Raw genomic sequence first — 22765 nt, 5'->3', positions numbered from 1 at the left:
GTGCGTGAATATATCTAGAAAGATTTTGCCACAGAATCTGCAGATGTCCGGAGTCTGATCGGGAGGACTGGATATGAGTTTACATATAAATTTACACAACTGGATTTCATAACAGCAATTTAGAACAACTCTCTAACAAGTATAACTGCTCTAAGTGAGGAATTATTCATTCAGAAAGCACAAAGAAATTCACTTTTTATAAGTATACATGTACCAACTTTACTTATATATGTAGCAGGGTTGATGGTTATAATGAAAACACCTGTCAGGATTTGCACTGTTAATTAATACATGTACTAGTTATTATGATATTGGTATTGCCCTGAAATAAATAATACCAATCTCTAGAATATCATAAAATCATCAATGCGCAATTCAGGATTGTACACAATGCTGCATAAAGGGAGGTAACTTTTACATTCATTACACATAATACAACATGAATACTCCCTTAGAATTTACACTTTGTGCATACAATTAAAATACTTTACAACAAAATATATATTACTATCAAAGTAATAATATCTTCATAGACATAATATACCTCTTACTAATAAATAATAAATCATAAAAATAATAGCATGCCATTCTGAGGGAATGAGCAAGCTCCATACATCATGAATGATTAGGAGTCTAGATGAGATAATAACAATAAATTATCATAGACTTTTTATTATTTTCTTACCATAAAATACATGTACATATTATCTGGATCATAAAATTCCCCAAGACAGGACAGTACTGCTAATCCAAAACAGAAAGAATTACAGACGTCCCCCGTTGGAAACCCTCCGAGTGCCCCAGTGTGTTCGAAGAACACAAAAGGTAACGGTTCGTGTGACACAAATACTGCATGCATAGATACACTGTCCAGTAAACCTATTAACGGTTCAATGGACAAACAGAGGGACTTATCTAGTACAGTTGATACACGGTCGTCAATTAAACAGAATGTCACAAAATCACACAAGAAACAGACGAACAAGCAGCTACACAATTACGGGGATGTTAGCATGCACTCGGTGAGATTAGATGACAGCATTGATCTCCCTAAACAATCCGCTACAACACCCCCACTTGATGTTTTTCGTGGCGTGAAATACAAACGGAAAGCCAGATTCTATTTATCGGGAATTGATAGGGAATCTACCCACCAAGGGATTCTAAACTACACTGAAAATAAAGGTGTGAAAATCACACACATGATCTTATTCAAACCACGCACGACCCGTTCACAATTGACCGCTAAGATCAACATTCCTTACGATCAAACGTGTATTGTTGAAGGCCATGACTTCTGGCCGAAGGGTGTATCGTGCCGTAGATGGTATAACAATAGAGACTCATTCATGTCCAGTTTCCTTAATCAATTCGATATTGTCGACATCGCAATGTAAACAAAGTTGATACGATATCGTGAATACATCGTCTAAATTGTTATTGTTTCTACATAACAACATCGTCAACGTCGACATCACAATGTTAACAATGTTGATGCGATATTGTGTTTACATCGTCTACATTGTAATTGTTTCCACATGACGATAACGTCGACATCGCAATGTAAACAATGTCGAAACGATATCGCGTTTACATCGTCAACATTGTTATTATTTCTACTTGACGACATCGTCGACGTCGACATCGCAATGTTGACAATGTTGATACGATATCGCGTTTACATCGTCGACATTGTTATTATTTCTACATGACAACATCGTCGACGTCGACATCGCAATGTAAACAATGGTGATACGATATCGCGTTTACATTGTCTACATTGCTTTTATTTCTACATTGTATATTGACAACGCAATATAATTAATTTTAAAACAATTTGGATCTACATTACAGATGACAAACACTGTTTCCAAGGTTGAACATCAGTTTTTAGTTCATTTTCATAATGTAAGAGACATGCTTCATACTTGATGTACACTTGATGTGGACTCATAAGAGTCAAAGATTGCCCTGGTGATGATATGCAAACAGTTAACAGAATATATTGCCTTATCAATATGAACTCAACTTGATTTTATGCATTAAATGCGTTGTCAATGATTTTACCAAGATAAAAAGACAAAAAAGGAAAACTTAATGTTGACATGATGACAACTCGATATAGGCCAACACAAATACAAAGTATATAAACAAAAATTAATAAGAATGCAATGTTCACACTCAATTACCGACCAACATAGCGATGTCGACGATGTGAACAATGTAAACAAGATTTGAAAAAGGGCAATGTTGACACGATGTCGACTCGATATCGACCAACATTGCGATGTCGACGATGTGAACGATGTAAACAACAAAAATAAGAAGGGCAATGTTGACACAATGTCGACTCGATATCGACCAACATTGCAATGTCGACGATGTGAACGATGTAAACAACAAAAATAAAAAGGGCAATGTAGACACGACATCGACTCGATATCGACCAACATTGCAATGTCGACGATGTGAACGATGTAAACAACAAAAATAAGAAGGGCAATGTTGACACCATGTCGACTCGATGTCGACCAACATTGCAATGTCGACGATGTGAACGATGTAAACAAGAAAAAGGGCAATGTTGACACGATGTCTACTCGATGTCGACCAACATTGCGATGTCGACGATGTGAACGATGTAAACAACAAAAATAAGAAGGGCAATGTTGACACAATGTCGACTCGATATCGACCAACATTGCGATGTCGACGATGTGAACGATGTAAACAAGAAAAATAAAGGCAATGTTGACACGATGTCGACTCGATGTCGACGAACATTGCGATGTCGACGATGTGAACGATGTAAACAACAGAAAGGGGATAGGATATGTTAACAAGATGTTGACTTTGTATTGTTAAACAATGTAATATAAGAGAGAGATAAACAAAGGAATTATTGAAATTTTGAATATGTCATAATATTAGGAGGACTGGTATTTTTACAGCGATGTCGACAATATCGAAAAAACATCGTGCACTGGACATACCTCTAGAGACTGGGAGGTGCGATGTTCAGGTCAGGATCATGATGTAGACAACAAGGGACAGTACTCGCGCAACCGAGAATGGTGGTCGGAATATGACAATGATGCGAATGATCGCCGAAAATAGACTAATGTATTATCTCAAAGACACGCTCACTATTATGAATAGACATATAATCTATTTTCTGTATTTAGTATTTTATTTTACCATGGTAGTTATTTTGTCATGGAATGTTAGGGGAGTTATGTCCTCTACACTGTGTCTTTCAAACATGCTTGACCATACAAAGTGTGACTTTGCAGTAATTTCAGAACATAAGTTAAAAGATAACTCTACCTCGTTTAGGTATTTAGATTCTATACATAAAGATTATAAAAGCATTGTCAAGGTAGAAACAGACAGCTATGTAAATCCAAGACTGGCATGTAGCTCACACTTTGTAGGTAAGGGTGGTGTTGCACTACTCATTAGAAATTCACTTGAGTACTCCGTAAAGGAGGTAACTTGTAATGATTCTAACCGTGTTGTTGGAGTTGAGGTCAAAGATAACTATGCCAATGTCATGTATATTTTTGGTGTATACTTACCTGCTGATGGCAATGTAGATTCATATAGACACGAACTCAATGTTGTTGAAAGCCTGTACAATTATTATAGTTCATATGGCATTGTTGTGATTGCAGGTGATTTGAATAGTAGTTGTATCAGCCCCCTTAATACAAACCCTGTTAAGTCTCAGATCCTTTCGAGTTTTGTGCAGAGGTGTGACCTCTGCATACCCGGGTCAGATTTCAGTGTAGAAGGTGAACAATTTACATTTATTCAAAAATGTACAATGTTAGATTACATTTTTTTCCACAAATCCTTTATGGATAAATTAGTGTCTTATAAAATCTTTGAGGAAGGTAAAATCTGTAGCACCTCAGACCATTTACCGGTTCTTGCTGAACTAAGCTTTAAGTGCTTACATCACTATCTCACACACCATAACTTTAAAGTAGCGGCATGGCATAAAGCTACGTCTGTTGCTATTGAGTCTTATAGGACATATATGCAGCAAGATCTACAGGGTTTACTTAAGCGTGATATCCAGTCTATCACCGACATAAACAATTTTTATTCTGATTTGTGTTCAATCCTGATAAACTCCGCTGAGCGCAATATACCCCAAGCTGGATTTAATCCACATACAAAACCGGGATGGGCCAAAGAGGTAAAGGAATTCCATGTACTAGAAAGAAAAATGCGGCGTCTCTGGATAGATGAAGGGAGACCTAGGGGTATGGTTCATGAAAGTTACCGAAACTACAAAAGAGCCAAAAGACAGTTCAGAAATGCACTTGATACCGAAACCGAACGCTATATGAGTGGTGTATACCGTGATCTTGACGAAGCAGCCGATTGCGATATCCGACTATTTTGGAAGTTGGTAAAAAGACAGAAACGCCGATCTTCTCGTACCTATCCTGAAATTTGCGGAGAAAACGGGGTTACCTATAGTAATCCTTCGGGAGTCGCTGAAGCCTTCGCAACACACTTTCAAAACATTTATTCTCTGTCTGATGACTCATCATTTGATCAAGACTTCCATCGCCAAATTGAAGAGAAATATGCAGACATTGAAAAACTGTGTGATCATTATAGCGGCGACATCCCCGGTGGACCAATCACTGTAACAGAATTATCACCCATCGTTCGCAAGCTTAAGTACAGAAAAGCACCTGGTGCTGATCGAGTTACATATGAACACATTATCTTCGGTGGCGAATGTGCCCTTGCTTGTACTGTGAAAATGTTTAATGCTATTGTGCTCCATGGGATGATACCTTGTGCATGGAAACGGGGATTCATTGTACCGTTATACAAGGGTGGGGATAAATCTAAAACTTCGTGCAATAGCTACAGACCAGTCGCTTTATTGTCATGCTTTTTAAAGATTTTTGAAAGTATAATTCATACCCGTATTTCTGAACATGTATTAGTTGATAAATTATTTCCAAATCCCCAACAGCAAGGTTTTCAACAGAAGCTAGGTTGTTTGACGGCATCGTTCAACTTACATGAAACTATGTTTATGTTAGTTTTTTAGATAGTACAAAGGCATTTGACACTGTATGGAGACATGCTCTTTTATTGAAATTGTATGAACTGGGTGTAACAGGAAAACTTTGGTCTATACTAAAGGACTGTCACATTGATACATCAAGTGCTATTATAGTTAATCAAACTCAGTCAAGGTGGTTTCCTGTCCAACAGGGCGTTAGACAAGGCGGTGTCCTTTCTACATTCTTGTATCTTGTGTACATTAACGATTTGATTAATATTCTAGAAAAATCATCCAATCACTCGGGCATTCTTAATATATCATGTAGTTGTCCCTCATTGGCAGATGATCTAGCATGCATAGGTCTTTCACCTACATCCCTTCAAACAATGCTGAACATTGCATTCGAATATTCCAGGAGATGGCGATTCACGTTCAATGCTCAAAAATCCTGCATTCTGAGATTCCGTGCGAAAAATGTCAGAGAACACTTCGACTATGTATGGTTCTTGGGAAACGAAACCATTCCTTGCCTAGACAACTGTAATCATCTCGGTATTATTATCAATGATAAGTGTAATCTTTCAGATAGGATAATTGCTGCATGTCGAAAGGGGAAAAACTCGTATTTCGCCCTAAATGATATTGGATCTCGATACCTGAACCCTTTAACACTCTCTCATCTCTACAAATCAATTGTCTTACCATCGGTACTCTATGGATGTGAACTATGGAATGGCATGGCCTCAAATGATTTACATCGCTTGAGTGTCTTCCAGCATCTAGTGGTTAAAAACGCCAAGAATCTACCTACAAAAACAAGGTCTGACATTTGTGAAAGCCTTTTTGAAGTTCTTCCAATACAAGCCGAGATTGATGCAAGGAAGCTTCTATTTTTTGGTCGTCTGTGTCGCCTGGAATACAAAACTCTGTCGAAGAAAATCTTCTTAACTAGACTGTTTTCTTACTTGGCAGGGATCGCTCATAAACAGCTAGGTTTTATTCCGGATATTCTGATTCTTTTGTGTACTTACGACCTTTGCCAATACGTGAGTGAGTGGCTTACAGGTTCCTCATTCCCTTCAAAGCCTGCCTGGAAACAAATTGTGAGATCTGCTACTTTTAGATATAATAAGCTCCGGAGAGACACACGTGTTTCAGATGATCCTGGATTCGTCCGTTTCCGGAAAATATTTCAGGATGGAAATCCTGCTTTATTCTGGCGACTACCCCAAAACTGTTATGAGATTTCGTTGTGCAAATTCATTTGCAAATTAGTCTCTGAATCTCCTCGAGAAACTACAGAATTGTGTCCCCTTTGTGGATCTCTGTACGTTGATCTATTTAACCATGCGTCTTGTACGTGTCGTATCACTTATGATATACGCAATCAGTGGTGGGAGGATGTAATTAACTACTTTGACATTAACCTGTGTGTTGAACTGTGTGCCCTTACTGATGATGAGCTGTATTTTATTGTTCTAGGCCGTAAGCCGAACACCATTCTATCTGCCTTCAACCTAAGAAACTTCCAGTTACGAAACTTTCGCTGCGTTGTTGATGCGTGCGCCTTTTATAAGCGCAATCTTTCCGCACTGCAAATCTGCCAATGAGGGATGCTTCCAGCTCCTTTATTTCTTATCCTCAAAGTTCATTTATAGATTTTTTTTCACGCGAGGACATATATATATAATACATGTGTGTGAAGTAATGATCCCAAATGATTTTGTGATCTAAAACATTGTAAATATATACATATATACATTTTTTCTTCTATATATATTTATATGTGGTGTTTGCATGCAATTCATTGTTTATCTCATATGTGATATCCTTTTTTCTGTGTTTGTCAATTTTCATTAATCACTGTAATAGTGGAAATAAAGAATGAATGAATGAATGAAAAGCTAAGCATATCACGATCTGCTTAAGTACACTGTTGCCATGTCAATAAAGTCACTTCCGCTTTCACTTAATTGTAAACAAACACGTCATGATAAAGAAGCAAAGAAATAATATTAATAATTGTAATGAAAAATATTTTTTATATTTATTTAATGATCACCTTTCTCTTCTAACTATCTGTTTTAAAATTTTGATCACTTTGATAGATCAAAATATTTTGTTTGATATTGCATTGATGACATATTTTTATTATCAACTTCTCAGAGAGAGAGAGAGAGAGAAGGGAGAGATGAATAAACAACAGAATGTAGAAAAAAATTTGCTTACTTGAGAGATAGAGCGAAATAAATCAATTTTTAAATAAATAATTTTTTAAATTAGAGGATAAATATGGTATACACTTTTTTTCACAATGAATGTAGGTTTCCTATTGAATCTGTGCTTATAATGTGTAATATGTGACACTTTTCTGAATACAAAGTCTCTCTCTCTCTCTCTCTCTCTCTCTCTCTCTCTCTCTCTCTCTCTCTCTCTCTCTCTCTTGATCGATCGATCGATCGAGGTGTCTATTGAATGAAAATTACTTTTGTAATATGGGATACACGTAAATCGAATTAATTCTTTGATAATGTAAAAATAATTTAACATTATTTAAAGTACACTGGCAATCTCAATAAGGGCAAGTGCATTGTCACATATGCTGACAATACTACGCAACAATCAAAGGACTTCATATTTTAAACTGTTTTGATAATAAATTGTTAGCTTGATAAGTCTATAAAAGCAACTAAATAAAGTGGATACAAGCAAATTGTGATTTATTTCATATGGATTTAAATACTCTCCATTGTTTTCTTTTTGATTTTTTGTAAAGTTTCTATTTTTGTGTAATTAGCTCTTAGAAATATCTTGAGCAATATGCTTAAAAACTTAGGACAGGTATACACCATACTTAACTTTAAGCATATGCTGAGCATATACTTAGAGAGTTGAGAAGTTTTATTCAACATGCTAAGCAATATGCTAAGTAAATTCCAATCTGCTAAGCAGAAAAGCAGTACTTAAGTATATGCTTAAGGACTTAAGAATTTTTATGCATACGAATCCTGACATCTAAAATATCTTTCTTACTGTGCAAAAAGTGCTGTGGAAAATAATATTGCAAGAATTACAGATTTCATATTTAATGACCTTTATATTAGAATATATGTTAAAGTTAGTAAATAAATATTAGCTTACCAATAGATGAAGAGAGCATCAGTCACTAGGGCAAATTCTGTCACAAACAAAATCAATGGGACCTCTCTATAAACAATTTCGACAGAGAATGACCAGAAAAACCAGAAATATGTGGAGGGAATTTTAAAAAACCAATAAAACACAAAAGCACAAAACTATAACCCAATAGCAACAAATAACTTATAGGACTTATGGCCAGGACCTTAAATATAACTCTAAAGGCAAATGACAGTGAAGCACTGTATGTTACACCTGAATAAACATTCACTTATCTAATAAGCTGAAAGAAAAATACATACAAATAAAATACAAAATAATTTTATATTTATTAATTATTTAATAAAAATTAATTAATAAATCATCACTCTTACATATATATACACACAATCACAAAAGAAAGAAAACGCACATTTTCTAAAGTTAACTGTATACATGTATATATTATTCATATGTTTAATTTATTTTGTAGGACGAAGGCCAAACGCAAGAATCCTATAGAAAAAGATAAAATGTCACCCAAAAGAAAAATAATAAAACTAGAAGAAATAGAAACGGAATATAGGTAGTACTATATTTTTCATTGATTGCTTTACATAAATGCAACTTACGATATAGGTTAGCGAACACATGAAGTTATGGAAAATCTATTTTGTACTTTGAAGTCTTTTGTTAATCGGTATATAAACACTGATGCCCCAGTATGGCAACAAAGTGCAGGTTAAGCTTTCTCAAATGCAGATAAAATATGTTGGTACCCAAAGTAAGGCCTTTTTACAAGAAATACAAATGCGAAATATAAAACTCTAGCACCACCTGTTCAAAGGTTATGACCAAGATTAACGTTTTTTGAATATACCACAAACTCCAAGGTCAAAGGGTCACGGTTGTTGATTTCTAAAGAAAAGGCTTGTCTCAAATATTACATATGGGAAGTATGAAAGCGCTTGCCCTTTACGTTCAAAAGTAATAGCCAAGGTTATAGTTTGTAAAAAGTAGGTCAAACTCCAAAGTCAAAGGATCAAAGTTGTTGATATCCAATAAAATGGTCATGTCACAAGAATTACATATGTGCAGTATAGAAGTTCTAGCCCTTAATGTTTAAAAGTTATACCCAATGATAAAGTATGTAAAAAAGTAAGTCAAACTGCAAGGTCAAGGTCAAGGGATCAAAGTCGTTGATATCCAATGAAAGGTCTTCTCACAAGAATTACATATATGAAATATGAAAGCCCTAGCCCTTACTGTTCAAAAGACATGGCCAAGGATATAGTTTTTTTTCGTAAGTACGGAAATCTCCACGGTCATGGTCAAAAGGTCAAAATTGTTGGTTTCGAATGAAAGGTCTTGCCACAAAGAATTCATATTTGAAATATTAGGTTCTTAGTATCCACCGTTTAAAATTAGGGTCAAAGGAAAAAATTGGATCTTTTGTGTTAAAATGGCTAAAACTTTAAGGTCAAAGGGTCAATTATGTCAATGTTGTATTTTAAATGAAGGTCAAACTCCAAGGTCAAAGCCTCAAGGTTCTTGATATATTGATTGATTGATTGATTGTATATTGTTTAACGTTCCTTTTGAGAATTTTTCATTCATATGGAGACGTCACCGTATGCCGGTGAAGGGCTTCAAATTTAGACCAATACTCGGCACTCAGGGCCATTGAGCGGTGAGGGTTCTTTATCGTGCCAGCGCCTACCGAGACACGGGACCTACGTTTTTAAGGTCATATCCGAATCGAAAGACCCAAGATTTTCACTTCTGATGCCGAGCGCTTGGCGAAGGAACAGTCGCTACCTATTTTTACGTCTTAGGTTTGACGCGGCACCAGGAACGAGAATCGAACCATAGCCTTCCGATCACAAAGCGAACGCTCTACCACTAAGCTACCGTGAACGGTTTTCTTGATATAAAATGAAGGATTTTGATACAAGGATTAAATATGTGAAATATGAAAACCCTAGGCCTAATCGTTTAAAAGTATTGCCAAGGTTAACGTTTTACATCAGTGCGATAATCTCTAAGGTCAAGGGCACAAGGTCAAAGCTGTTTGTACTCAATGAAAGGTTCTCTAAGGACATAGTAATGTACCTTACTTACTGATAATTTTTTAAGATATCATAAATTTAAACTTATAGTACCATACTAACATGTTCTTAGACAAAAAATCAGCATGTGTTACCAGGGGTTTTGATAAGATATCAAAATTATGAAAATTTTAGCATTTTTCATATAAATATATAAATATATAAAATATATAAATATATATTTACATTTCTAATGTCTTTGTTTGAGATAAAATAACCAATTGTAAATGTAATTGATTTCCTCATGAATGTTTTGGCGCGGTTCGAAAAAAAACAACGTGCAGGTCGGGACAACACCTAGAGAGAAGCACGCTTGGAGTTCGTGGATTGGCGGAATCAAAGCATGTAAATATAAGGAATAACTGTCAGATTTTCCAATACATGAAGATGATCAATGGATTGGCTTGTGTGATAATTTTATGAAGGCGTTTATGCAAATTATCACACAAGCCAATCCATTGATCACTTCATGAATTCGAAAAATAAGACAGTTATTCCTTAAATAAATATGTACAAAAATTACAAAACATAAATTCCAGATTTTTTTCATCAAAATTTGTTTTGGAAGAGGTGTACAGATTCATATATAGTCATTAAAAGTATTGCACACAGGTCCTTCATTTAGTGGAACTCTTCAACGCCAGGGAAGAACCCGATAAAGTTCAAACTACTTTGCGTATGACCTTAACAAAGAAAACATATATGAAGTATAAAATTTCTGGTATATACTGTTCAAAAGATGTGGCCAAAATAACAATTGTGAATTTTGTGTAAAAGTGGGTCAAATTCCAAGGTCAAGGTAAAAAAGTTAAATTTTGTGGTACTCAAAGAAAGGACTTGTCACAAGGAATACACATGTGAAATATGAATGTCATAGCTCCACTTAATAAATATTATGGGCAAGGTTAAAGTATTTGTGGACAAACAGACAAACAGAGAGACAGACAGACGGACGGACACAACAACAAGAGGCCCACGGGCCTTAAAGGTCACCTGAGTATCATGTAACAACTTTCCAGCGATTGTATTTGGTTCAAGTTTTAAGCCAAAAGCCATGAAATTCACAAATTTTGAAAAAGGCACCATTGCTTATCAAAGGGCAGATTTCAAAGCATTAATTTATTTTATTAGTCAAAGTACCCCCCTGGTACCCCTAACCCAGCAGTCCTGAAATAATCTATTTTGAAAGAGGCCCCTTCATTATTAGGCCAGCATTTTTAGATTTAGTTATGAACATGAGAATAAAAAAGTCCCGAAGGAGAAGGAAATAAAAAAAATTTTTTTTTTATAAATCAATTATTAACATTTGTACATTCTTTTTTTATGCTATCCTAATAGGCTCCTTACCACTGGACACATAATGCTTACAAATAGAAAAGTAGAACATTTAATTGCTTATTTCATCATCTGTCAGTTTGGGCCAGTTATATAAATTTTGTGATGTTGATCAAAATATATTTTAAAAAATCAATTCTTTAAAAGTCTTTCTATATATCTTCATTTTTTTTAATATGTGTTAGGTGAATGTGTAGACATTGTTCTAAAATTTACTTGATGCCTAAAATAATTGTAATTGCAAGTAATTGACAAAATTATCAATGTATTTGAAAGTAATTAATTACATTTAAAAGTAATTGACCCCAAGCCTGGCTACCACGGGCAGTTTAAAACCTGGGGAGGAAAATAATTTACAGTTACTTTTGAAACGAATACATAATTATCTCACCAGCATGTCATTGTGCAACAAAGTCGTCAGCATTTTATTTGTCCTTTGAACGGGTGAAACGTTTTGAATGGCACTCCTATCGATGAATTTTACGCTAAACCAAGCTAGCTTTATTTACCCACCGTTTCATCGTAAAAACGGAAGTGCGAGTTCGTAAATTTGAAATCTCGATCCCGACTCAAATTTGACATTGGAAAGAAAAATTTTCTGAAAATTCAAAACCTTGAGCGGAGGGTTTGTAAAACTGAAAATAAAATAAATCCTGGCCTTAAATATGTACTTAGATCATTAGCATATTAACCAGGAGCAAAGGATAAGATGTTTAAAGGAATTCATGCATTTCACTATGTAATCATTAGAGTCCCACCCTAAAACAAGAACCCCTGACCCTGGGGCCATAAAATTCATAATTTTGGTAGAGGCACTCTTGCTTATCATAACTATGTACTTAGTTAGTTTATTTAATACCCAGGAGCAGAGAAGAAGATTTTCAAAGAATTCATGTATTTTCACTATATAATCAATAGAGCCCCGCCCTAACACCAGAACCCCTGACCCTGGGGCCATAAAATTCACAATTTTGGTAGAGGCACTCTTGCTCATCATAACTATGTACTTAGTTGGTTTATTTAATACCCAGGAGCAGAGAAGAAGATTTTCAAAGAAATAATGCATTTTCACTAACTTCTTATTTAGCCCCGCCCTAGCACTAGAACCCCTGACCCCAGGGCCATGAATTTCATAATTTTGGTAGAGGACTCATTGCTGATTACAATCATGCAAACAGTTTGACTGCTTGATGTCCAGGAGTAAAGAAGAAGATTTTTAAAGATTGCATTAATTTTAGTGGTTTTGGCCCCACCCCTCAGGCCCCAGGGGGGCAGGGATCATGAAATTCACAATTTTTGTTCCCCTTCACCCATAGATGCTTTGTGCCGAATTTGGTTGAAATTGGATCAGTGGTTGCAGAGAAGAAGCTGAAAATGTTCAAATGTTAACGCACGACGCACGACGAACGACGCACGACGACGGACGAAAACAGATAGCAATAGGTCACCTGAGTTTACTCAGGTGACCTAAAAAACTATTTTACCTCCGAAACTTGGTTTATGGGGGCATAAAAATCAGGTCTATTTTGAAAATTATCAACAAATTTAACTATGCGGTCATATAGGATTCACGGAACAATCACCTGACGTTGTGACGAAACAACTTGATTTCAAACCCGTGAAGGTTTTTCAGCGTTTATATCTTTTATTTCTTTCGATTTTTCTTGTTCTTTTTTTCTACGTAAGAATTAAATATTTCTATCAAGACATGTTACTTTTTCTTCTATTATGTCTTTTGTGCTGTTTTGGATTTTTAGTGAGATTTTAAATTTAACGCAGGTATAATCCATATACGTAACTTCCATGCGATATACTTGGGGTATTGAGTTGATGATTGGCAATGGTTATCCTTAAAATCTTTATAAAGCTCGTACCATTTGAATTGAGTTTATTTTGAGACATTTTTCTGCCTGCATATATTACTTTTAGAAGTTCGGTGCTCCATGACGTTCAATGACGTTCACATTGCTGGCTTTGTTTTTACAAAATTATTTATAAATAAATCATTTTTATTATTTAGAATATCGATTATTTATAAGTGGCTATAAAACAGTCATATATACGGAAGCGTATTGCTGCCAATTGAAAATATTTTTTTTAAAGTCGTGCGATTTATTAAGTTTAATATTAAGTTTAATGTACGAGATGATAAGTCATATGTACGAGATAATATGTTGTACGTACGAGATAAAAAAATCATACATAGGATTTTATATACAAGATATTATGTCAGTCGTAGATACGAGATACTAAGTTGTAAATATGACTTACTAAGTCTTACATGTACGTACGACATACTAAGTCGTACGCACGACATACTTATCTACGTACGAGATACTAAGTCATACGTATGACATACAAAGTTGTGTGTAAGAGATAGCTTGTCGTATGTATGAGATAGCATGTCATACTAATGAGATACTCAGAACTCAGAACAACTTAGTATCTCATATGTAGGACTTAGTATCTCGTACGAAGAACTTAGTTTATCATAATTATGTACAGCTTTTAATCTCGTACATACGTGATAATATGTTGTATGTTCGGCTTATTAGTATATCGTATTTATGACTTAGTATCTCGTATGTACGACTTATTGTTATCTCCTGCGTATGACTTATTGTTATCTCGTATGTACGACTTAGTATGTCGTACGTATGACATAGTTTCACGTACATAAGACTAAGTATCTCGTACTAATGTCGTATGTGCGACTTAGTATGTCGTACGTACGAATTATTATCTTATTATTATACTTTATTATAAGACTTATTTTTATCCCATAAATACGACTTAGTATGTCGTACAATCGACTTATTATCTCTTTCGAATGACTTAGAATATCCTAAGGAAGAAATAAAATTTCGCACTACGACCTAGTATGTTGTACCTACGACTTATTATCTTGTACTTACTACTTAGTATCCCATACGCACAACTTAAAATAATTTTTTTTTCAATTGGCAGCAATTGCTTCCCATATATTGCCAGTTGTTGAATTCTATCATAAATAATTTGAATCAATTCGTGGTTAAATGCCATTATTCTTATTCATTTAAAACAATGCTTAATAATTAATGATTGTTGTTGCAAAGGCGTTTTTCAAAAGAACAGATAAAACGTTACATGTACGAGGGAATACGAATGAAAGCATATATTGAATGTAAATTAATATATTATACAGTCTATAAATCTGAAAGCAAAAATAAAATCTTTAAATCAAAAACAAAGAAAATAAAAATTCAGAGTCACGTCTTAGGTTACGATGAAAATTGGTAAAATCTTTAAAATCATTAAAAACAATTATGATTCAATATCGATTCGATATCATCAATACCGATGATGTCGATACTAAGACCATCTAATGATGAGAAAGTACATACGCACAAGTACTGCATGAAGAAATAATAGAGGTATGCAAAAATTGATCGATATGGACGGTACATGTACCGATGGCAAGTACAAGTACAAGTACTATGTAACCTATTTAGATTAAAGATACACAATATATACACAATGGTAAGTGCGGCACTGAGAAAAGGTTGAGTAAACATGATTCGATATCAAAGCGATTTCGTCGACGATATCAACACCACACGGAAACTTCATAGTGATAGTAGTCAAGTTAATCACGATAAAAAAAGAGTTGTTATCATAAACCATGAGCAATCATGATTTGATATCGATACGATATCGTAGATTTAAGTAGGAAAGAATATTTCCAAAAATGAAAGTATTCTATTATATAACGAAATGTATTAGCAAACTTTTAAAAAAGTAATTTGTAGATATCATAATTTTATCGTGTCTTGGACATAACTCTGGATGTGGAGTAAAATAAACAGTGTACTGGTTAGACAACAGGTATCACAACGAATCTCCGGTCAGCTAACTATCCACAAAGCACAGCGACAGATTTTGATGATTTTTTTCAAAACTTTAAATGAAGCGCAATCATTTTACAAATAAAAATTATGTTTCTATCAAAAGGACAATTATTGTTATATCCATTGTGGTTTTGAAAATTAAAACTGAAAATGGCATTTTAAATATTTTGTAAAGGTAAATTAACCTAAATATTGTCAATTATACATATACAACAATCGAAATTATTTGTTTTATAATTTCTTTTTAAAAAGTATAATCTGAGTTTTTTTTCAGCTTTATCTTTTGAGGATATATTTAGGTTTATTAATGCAATTGTGTTATGCCTGTTGAATTTCAATCTTCTCATGCTGATGAAAACTGCATATTATAGAGCTAGGAAATCATAAATAAAAAATTGTTTCACGCTGAACATCTCGGTTAAGAAAATGAACGTAATATTAAAGTATTTTAAATTTAACCAGTTCACACCATTTTGTTGAAGATGATTCTATGTTTCCCATCATCAACAGCCATGAGAGCCCTCTGGCCTAGGCGTTCGACACCTTAGCCAAAGGTCGAGGGATCAAATCCTAACTAAAGGGATTTTTTTATTCATATGTGTGTTTTTTATGTCTCATTAACATTATTTTCGCCATATTACAAAATGAGTAGCCTCAAAATTTATAATTTGTGAGAAGAGTTCATTATATAAAAAATGGTATTTTACGAATTAAAACAGGTTTTTTTTCGACTGATGACTTAATGTTGGCTTAAAGATGGTTTAATGGTGGCATATTGGAGTCTGGACATTAAGCACCTATAAGTTTGCCTAAATGTTGGCTTAATGCTGACATTTGGTATGATGATATTCTGGAAGCTAGAATACATGTAAAGTACCTACATGTATAAGCCACCAATAAGCACTTTTAAGCATTCGTTGAGTTACTTAAAGAGATAACATAAAGGTACTTAATGGTAACTAACAGACAATCAATTAAACCATGGTTAAGGACCTGTAATCTACCACTAAGCCAAACTTATAGGAAGTGTTTAATCTTGTGCATTTTCCAAACTTCAGTATTCATATATACATTTAAGTGTTTATTTTTATTTTGAAGGACGAATGACAATCGGAATCCTATAGAAACAAACATGTCACTGGTCATACTTGCAGAAAAAGTGATGGAATATAGGTATAGTTTCCACTGATTACAAAAAGAGAGAGGGGTATATTTTTCAATTTCATATTCGCTCTGTTCTTTTTTTTCTAACGCAACTTTGAAATTAATCTGAATACCATTTAAGCTTTGAATTCATATTTCTGATGTCTCCGGTCCTATAAAACACCTGACGGAACCGACAAATCGAATACCGAGCGTTATTTCAAAACAATGTACATTTTGGTGTTCCTATATAGAGTATTGAAAATGCATCTAGTCTAACAAGGTTTTGCGTGTGTTATAGCGATTTCATATGGATTTCATAAATAATATTACACTGAATGTAAATATTTTCGTGTATACTCACGCTTACAAATATGGAGAATTGTGCGCAAACGTGACGTCTCAATAAAGCTTCAGCGAGGCTAGTAAAAGAATAACGATATAGGTCAGCGAGAAATTCATATATTTACTATATTTTCAATGCTTCCAAACATGTAGAATGTGAAGCACGCTAGCCTACGCTAGCCTACGTGACAAGTTTGTGTGATTCACACACCATAACTCACACAAAACATTCCTTAAATAAAAATACATTCATGAAATGAAAATAGATTGAAATATGTTTAATTTATTTTTCTTTGGTCAATAGTGTGTTATTTGAGAGCAAATACGGAAATATTAATACTAAGATTGTTTAATGAAGATTTATTATTTTTACCACAGCATTATAATGAAACAAAGGAATGCTATTAATAGAATATAATATTTTATATATATAATGAAAAAAAAAAAGATGGATGAATATAATTTTTGTTTTTTCTATAATTCAAAATTTCTGTAAATTGGTGAAATGTTAAAATAGAATGATTTAATTCATGCAGACATTATACCGTTTTTAAAACAAGATTTTATATTGTTAATATCGTTCTTGAGAAAAATTCTGATGCAATTATTTTGAAAATGAAGGAAAATTACAATATCCTTTTACAAAGCACTTCAATAGAATGAACAAAATATGTAAAAGAAGTCTAGTGTTTTATGGCATTTTTTTGTGTCAATTATTGAAATCAAAATGGTTGATCATTATTTTAGAAATTTTTTTAATGTTGTTTAAAAACTGTTTCATAAATCGTGTATCAAATACATTTAGGGGAGATAAATAAAACAACCTAAAATTATAGGAATAGATTTAAAATTTCATCACAATGTAATATTTACACTGTACTTATGAAAACTTGTTCCCGATTAGCTAAAAGGGAATAAAGTTTTTTCCTATTTGTTTGTTACAAGTTGAAGATAATACTTGTTCATTGGTTGTAAAAATACAGAATGTTAAAAATAACTTTGTTAAGATTTAACTTGAATGAAAGATGAAGAAGTTAGAATATTTGATACTCTACAATTTAATAGAATGACTTTCCATTCATTGTCAAAGGACATAAAGAAAGTCAATAAGTTATTATTATTACAATAATAATATCCTTTATGTGACAGAGTTATATTAACTATAATTGTTTTATTTGTTATAATTTATTTCTAAGGTATCATGTTTTACTTGGTAATTGTAAAGTTGTTTCATGTTTATAACTTTTTAGATCGGGATCAATTACCTAATTTTAATCTATGACACCATTGTCTTAATTTACAGCCAATCAGCGTGGCTTCTCCTAATCACGTGACCATTGTTTTATTTTTTACCAAAGGAGAAAGCCACACAAATTCACAACGAAATTTTTTATCGAAAAAAAAGTATTTCCAGTTTGTTTCACGCAACTTAGGTAGGGTAACTCCTTTCTACCTTCGATGTGCTTAGTTTTAAGTGTGATTTGCTGGATATTTCTCCACAGGATAAAGGTTTTGATACGTTTCGATAAGTGACTTTGTTTGTTTACGTAAGGTGCGCGATCCGGTTTGAACCGGTTTGGGGAGAACTTGTGTCACAACATGGAAGAGCCGAATTTCCTTAGGATTTGTTTACTTGGACATTCGTTTGTAACTCGTTTACGGCGATATATGGACTCGCATCCAGATTTAATGAACTTAAAGTTGCATCAGGATTTTTACAGTGTTTCAGTGCGGGCCCGTGGTGGTCTACGGATCTCGAGTGTCAGTCGCTCGTTCCAGAAACTTCTTGACTTTTGATATGTTGTCGCACGTGTGTTTTATGCAGATTGGGGAAAACGACATTCTTTTGCATACCAATGAAATGATTGTACGTGACATTCGATCTTTAGCATCGTATCTACATTCCGGAATAGGCATACAAACAGTTAGTGCGGGTCAACCTCTGCGCCGCCAACCTTGGGCCTCGTCACCGGACTTCAACGAACGCATCATCGCCATCAATGTCATGCTCCGGGAACAGTGCTCAAACATTTCGGGTGTGCATTTCTGGCCTCATAGAGGCTTCTGGACAGATTTGACATTTCTGTGTCAGGATGGGGTTCATCTCCGATGCCCCTCCCAGACATCCCATGTTGTGACCACCTCTCCTATGCACCGGTTTTGGCGAAGTGTTCGCTCAGCTATCTTACAGCATAGGCACATTTCAGGCCAGTATCATTCTGCTTAAATTTGCTAGTCTGACCTTGGTTTCAATTGCTTTACATATACATAGCAAAATATTATACCTAAGTACAAAGAGTGATTTACTTGATATGTCCTAATGATTAAGAATTCACCCCAATATTCGGTGATTTACTAGTCACAAGTCATTGGGTGCATGCATTACATTTGTTTATGTCATAAACTTTAAGTTTTATTGCTGTACGTGCCTTATATAACTGATACATGATGATGATTAGTCAGTTAGTTTGTTTTTGGAGTAAATTTAATTCAGCTTTATAGATAAACTTGATTGGAGTAGGCATTTATTCACTCCTGTATATACACTTTGTAAGCAACTTCTCTTTGTATTGTGGGACCATACACATTACGGAATGCTTACTTTGGATGTTGGGGGACCATACGCTTCATCTTGTACGAGTATATTGTTGTATGTGCATTTTCCTTTGGTGCGGGATCATACCACATAAGACATGCTTATTTGGTTGTTGTATTGTGGGGCCATACACGTTACACAACTGTTTTCATGTACACTATTCTCAGTTGACTCTGTGGTGATGTTGCGGGACCATACGCATAATCATTTTATGACTGCACATGTATTAATTGTTTGTTACTGTTTAATGTTGCGGGGCCATACGCAACAACAAAGTAATATGATATAAACTATTTTATTTTCATATGCTTTTTTTCCTATATGAAAGATCAAGCACACTTTATTTCAATATTTGTTCATGTTGGTCTTAATCGTGTGTAGCATCCACATAAGACATTACTGTTTACTGAATATATTTCTGTGAATGGATATATTCATATTCAACTGTTGCGGGACCACGCGCAACATCTACCTAAATATCTCTATGAAGTATAGCTTCTTTTTGTCTTAGTATTAGTTTGTAATCTTCTACTATGTTAAGCTAGCCGAAAAATAATATCTTAAAAATGGGTCAGACTAGCTTTAAATTATCCTTTGGTGATCTATTTTCAGCTTTTATATTATTGGGTATGATAATAACATTTATATAATGTTTATCCCTTACCCTCTCATTAATCAAAATTAATATTTTGCAGCATTGAAGCTGTTTACTTTTTACATTTGTAATGTGTACATGGTCACATGTATCTAATGCTATATATGAGTTGCGTCAAGCGAAAAGGGACCTTCGTGACAAAATTTTCAAAAATCGTTTTTTCACCGATTCTGTAAGAGCTAGTTTTTCTGAATATTTTGATACCAAATTTTTTGTTGTATACCTTCTTAATTCTAATTAAAACTCAAAATGAAAGCAAAGCAATTTTAACAAGATAACGCTATAAAACGTTGAATAACGTCACATAACGTTATTGATATTTGGAACGTTATTGTTACTAAATAACACTTTTGTATTAGTCATAAATTATTTTTTCTGCATGAATTTAAGTTTTCAATGTCTCCCCCCCCCCAAAAAAAAAAAAATAGCAGCTATATGATCGTATACATAGTAAAATAGCGATAAGGCTGTTGGAAAAAAACCGACAATTTTTTCTACATGTATATGTTGGCCAATATTGAAATAATGAAGTAAGTTGTGCATTTTCAAAGAATATATTCAACGACATCATTTCATCTTTTTTCTACAACATGAATATAAGCATGCTTTAATCTCTGAAAAATTGGTATTTGAAAGGATCCTTCACAAGGGGGTAGACCGCTGACCATGTTTACAAAACCAAACAAGTTCCTACTCTGAAGTTATCTCGCAAGGCATTCGTAACAACACGGATATTTTCCACGGAAGAAATAACTTGTGTTCACAGAAATGACGGGGTATTTACGATTGCTTGCAAGGGACTAAAATGAAAAATTATGTTCATGTATTAAAGTCGTAAGGATAAATCCTGGTCAAAGTATTGTTTTTTTCCCTTTCGCCATAATCAGCAAACTTACCTCCACAAAAACAAACCTTTCCCAGTACCTACATGTACATGGTGTTTTTTTTTTTGGAAGAAGGATATGGAGATAACGAACAGTATTCAATCTCAAAGTCCATAAAACAATACAAAATGACATAGTTGTACATGTACTTCCCGGAACAATTGTTTTTAGGGGGGTGGGGTGAAGCTTTCAGACATTGTTATTTTCTTTTACTTATCAATTATATCACACTTCTTTCAAAATTGATGTCCTTTTATATATTTCAATTGAAAATTATATTAAAATGTGGAAAATTCCCCGATTCAAATTAGATTAAACGTTTTTGTTTACCCCCCCCCCCCCCACCCCCTGTAACGATGTTACTTGCCTATATGACAGTGATTTAAGATGCTAAAATCAAATAAAATATACCGTTACACATTGTGTCAATAATTATGACTTAACTATATGGGAAAACGTGGTGGGGTGGGTGGGGGGTTAGGCCTTCTTCAAAAATCAAAAATGAGCCCGGCACGTTGTACTTGCCATGGAACAAAGACACGTTACTTCGTTTGCAATTCTTTAAATTTTGTTAAAGATAAATATCGTATGTTGTACAATTTTTAAGGACAGATGATACAAACAAATAAATGGATGCCTGGATTGGTATATGTTTTTGGCCTAATGTCATTGCAAATGATACAAATAATAAATTTCTAGAATATAAATAAATTGTAAACCTTCTGTGATGTTCAAAAGTGTGCCCTTCTGAAACCATCCTTATTAATCTATACAAATATTTTTCACTTTAAATTCCATTTTTGTGCAAATTTTCAATAAAAAAATGAAAAACTACGCGGTGAAAGTTAATCATTTTATTCATTTAAACATGACCCAAGTTGTTATTTTCAAATTCTTTAACAAAAGTTTGTTTGTATCATCTGTCCTTAAATAGAAAATCTTGTATTTTATTCTCATGTTAAAATTATTAAGGAATTGAATTTGTTCAGCACAAAAATATACCGCTAAAATATCTAAATTATGTAGATATCTAGGCTTGATGCAAAACAATTAGTTGGACAACAATAAAAGTCAGACATTAAATTCATACTTTCAGAGTATACTAAAATCGTTAATACATGTATATAATTAACACATGTATAATTAACCTTTTCTTCTGTGCCATCCATTCACGTGTTAACTACGTTGATTCATGCAATATTTTATTGACCAAGTCAATGGTACCTGATGACATTCTAACTGTACAATCTAAACATTTGATACACAGTTACATGTATACATGTACATGTAAATAATCAGTTTAATTCATATTCAGCTGTATCAAAGATAGAACAAGGCAATGTATGTTTAAATTGTGTAAAACGCATTGGTCTCATCGCCTGAATATCCAAATCATATATTATACGTATACACGCTGCCATCGGAGGAAATTTCTTTAGATTTATTCTCAACATTATTAGCTCACCTGAGCCGAAGGCTCAAGTGAGCTTTTCTGATCAAAATTTGTCCGTCGTCTGTCGTTGTCGTTGGCGTTGTCGTTGTTGTTGTTGTCGTCGTTGTAAACTTTTCACATTTTCGACTTCTTCTCAAGAACCGCTGGACCAATTTCAACCAAACTTGCTACAAAGTATCCTTGCGTGAAGGGGATTCAAGTTTG

General features: G+C 34.0%; 1 protein-coding gene across 1 annotated transcript in view; it reads left to right on the top strand.

Moving 5' to 3' along the window:
• The window catches only part of LOC134259917 (uncharacterized), a 34327-nt gene that overhangs the window by 2538 nt on the left and 9024 nt on the right, over window positions 1–22765 (top strand). Inside the window, exons 4-5 of the mRNA XM_062742512.1 lie at window positions 8649–8741; window positions 16584–16658. Of these exons, the coding sequence (XP_062598496.1) occupies window positions 8649–8741; window positions 16584–16658 (168 nt within the window). The remainder of the gene's footprint in view (window positions 1–8648; window positions 8742–16583; window positions 16659–22765) is intronic.

The sequence above is a fragment of the Saccostrea cucullata genome, unplaced genomic scaffold, assembly GCF_032062105.1.
Source record: "Saccostrea cucullata isolate Sc308-1 unplaced genomic scaffold, CSIRO_AGI_Scuc_v1 ctg1448, whole genome shotgun sequence".
In the NCBI taxonomy this organism is placed as follows: Eukaryota; Metazoa; Mollusca; class Bivalvia; order Ostreida; family Ostreidae; genus Saccostrea; species Saccostrea cuccullata.
The sequence above is the reverse complement of the archived record's forward strand: the minus strand, read 5'-3'. Positions and strand labels throughout refer to the sequence as shown.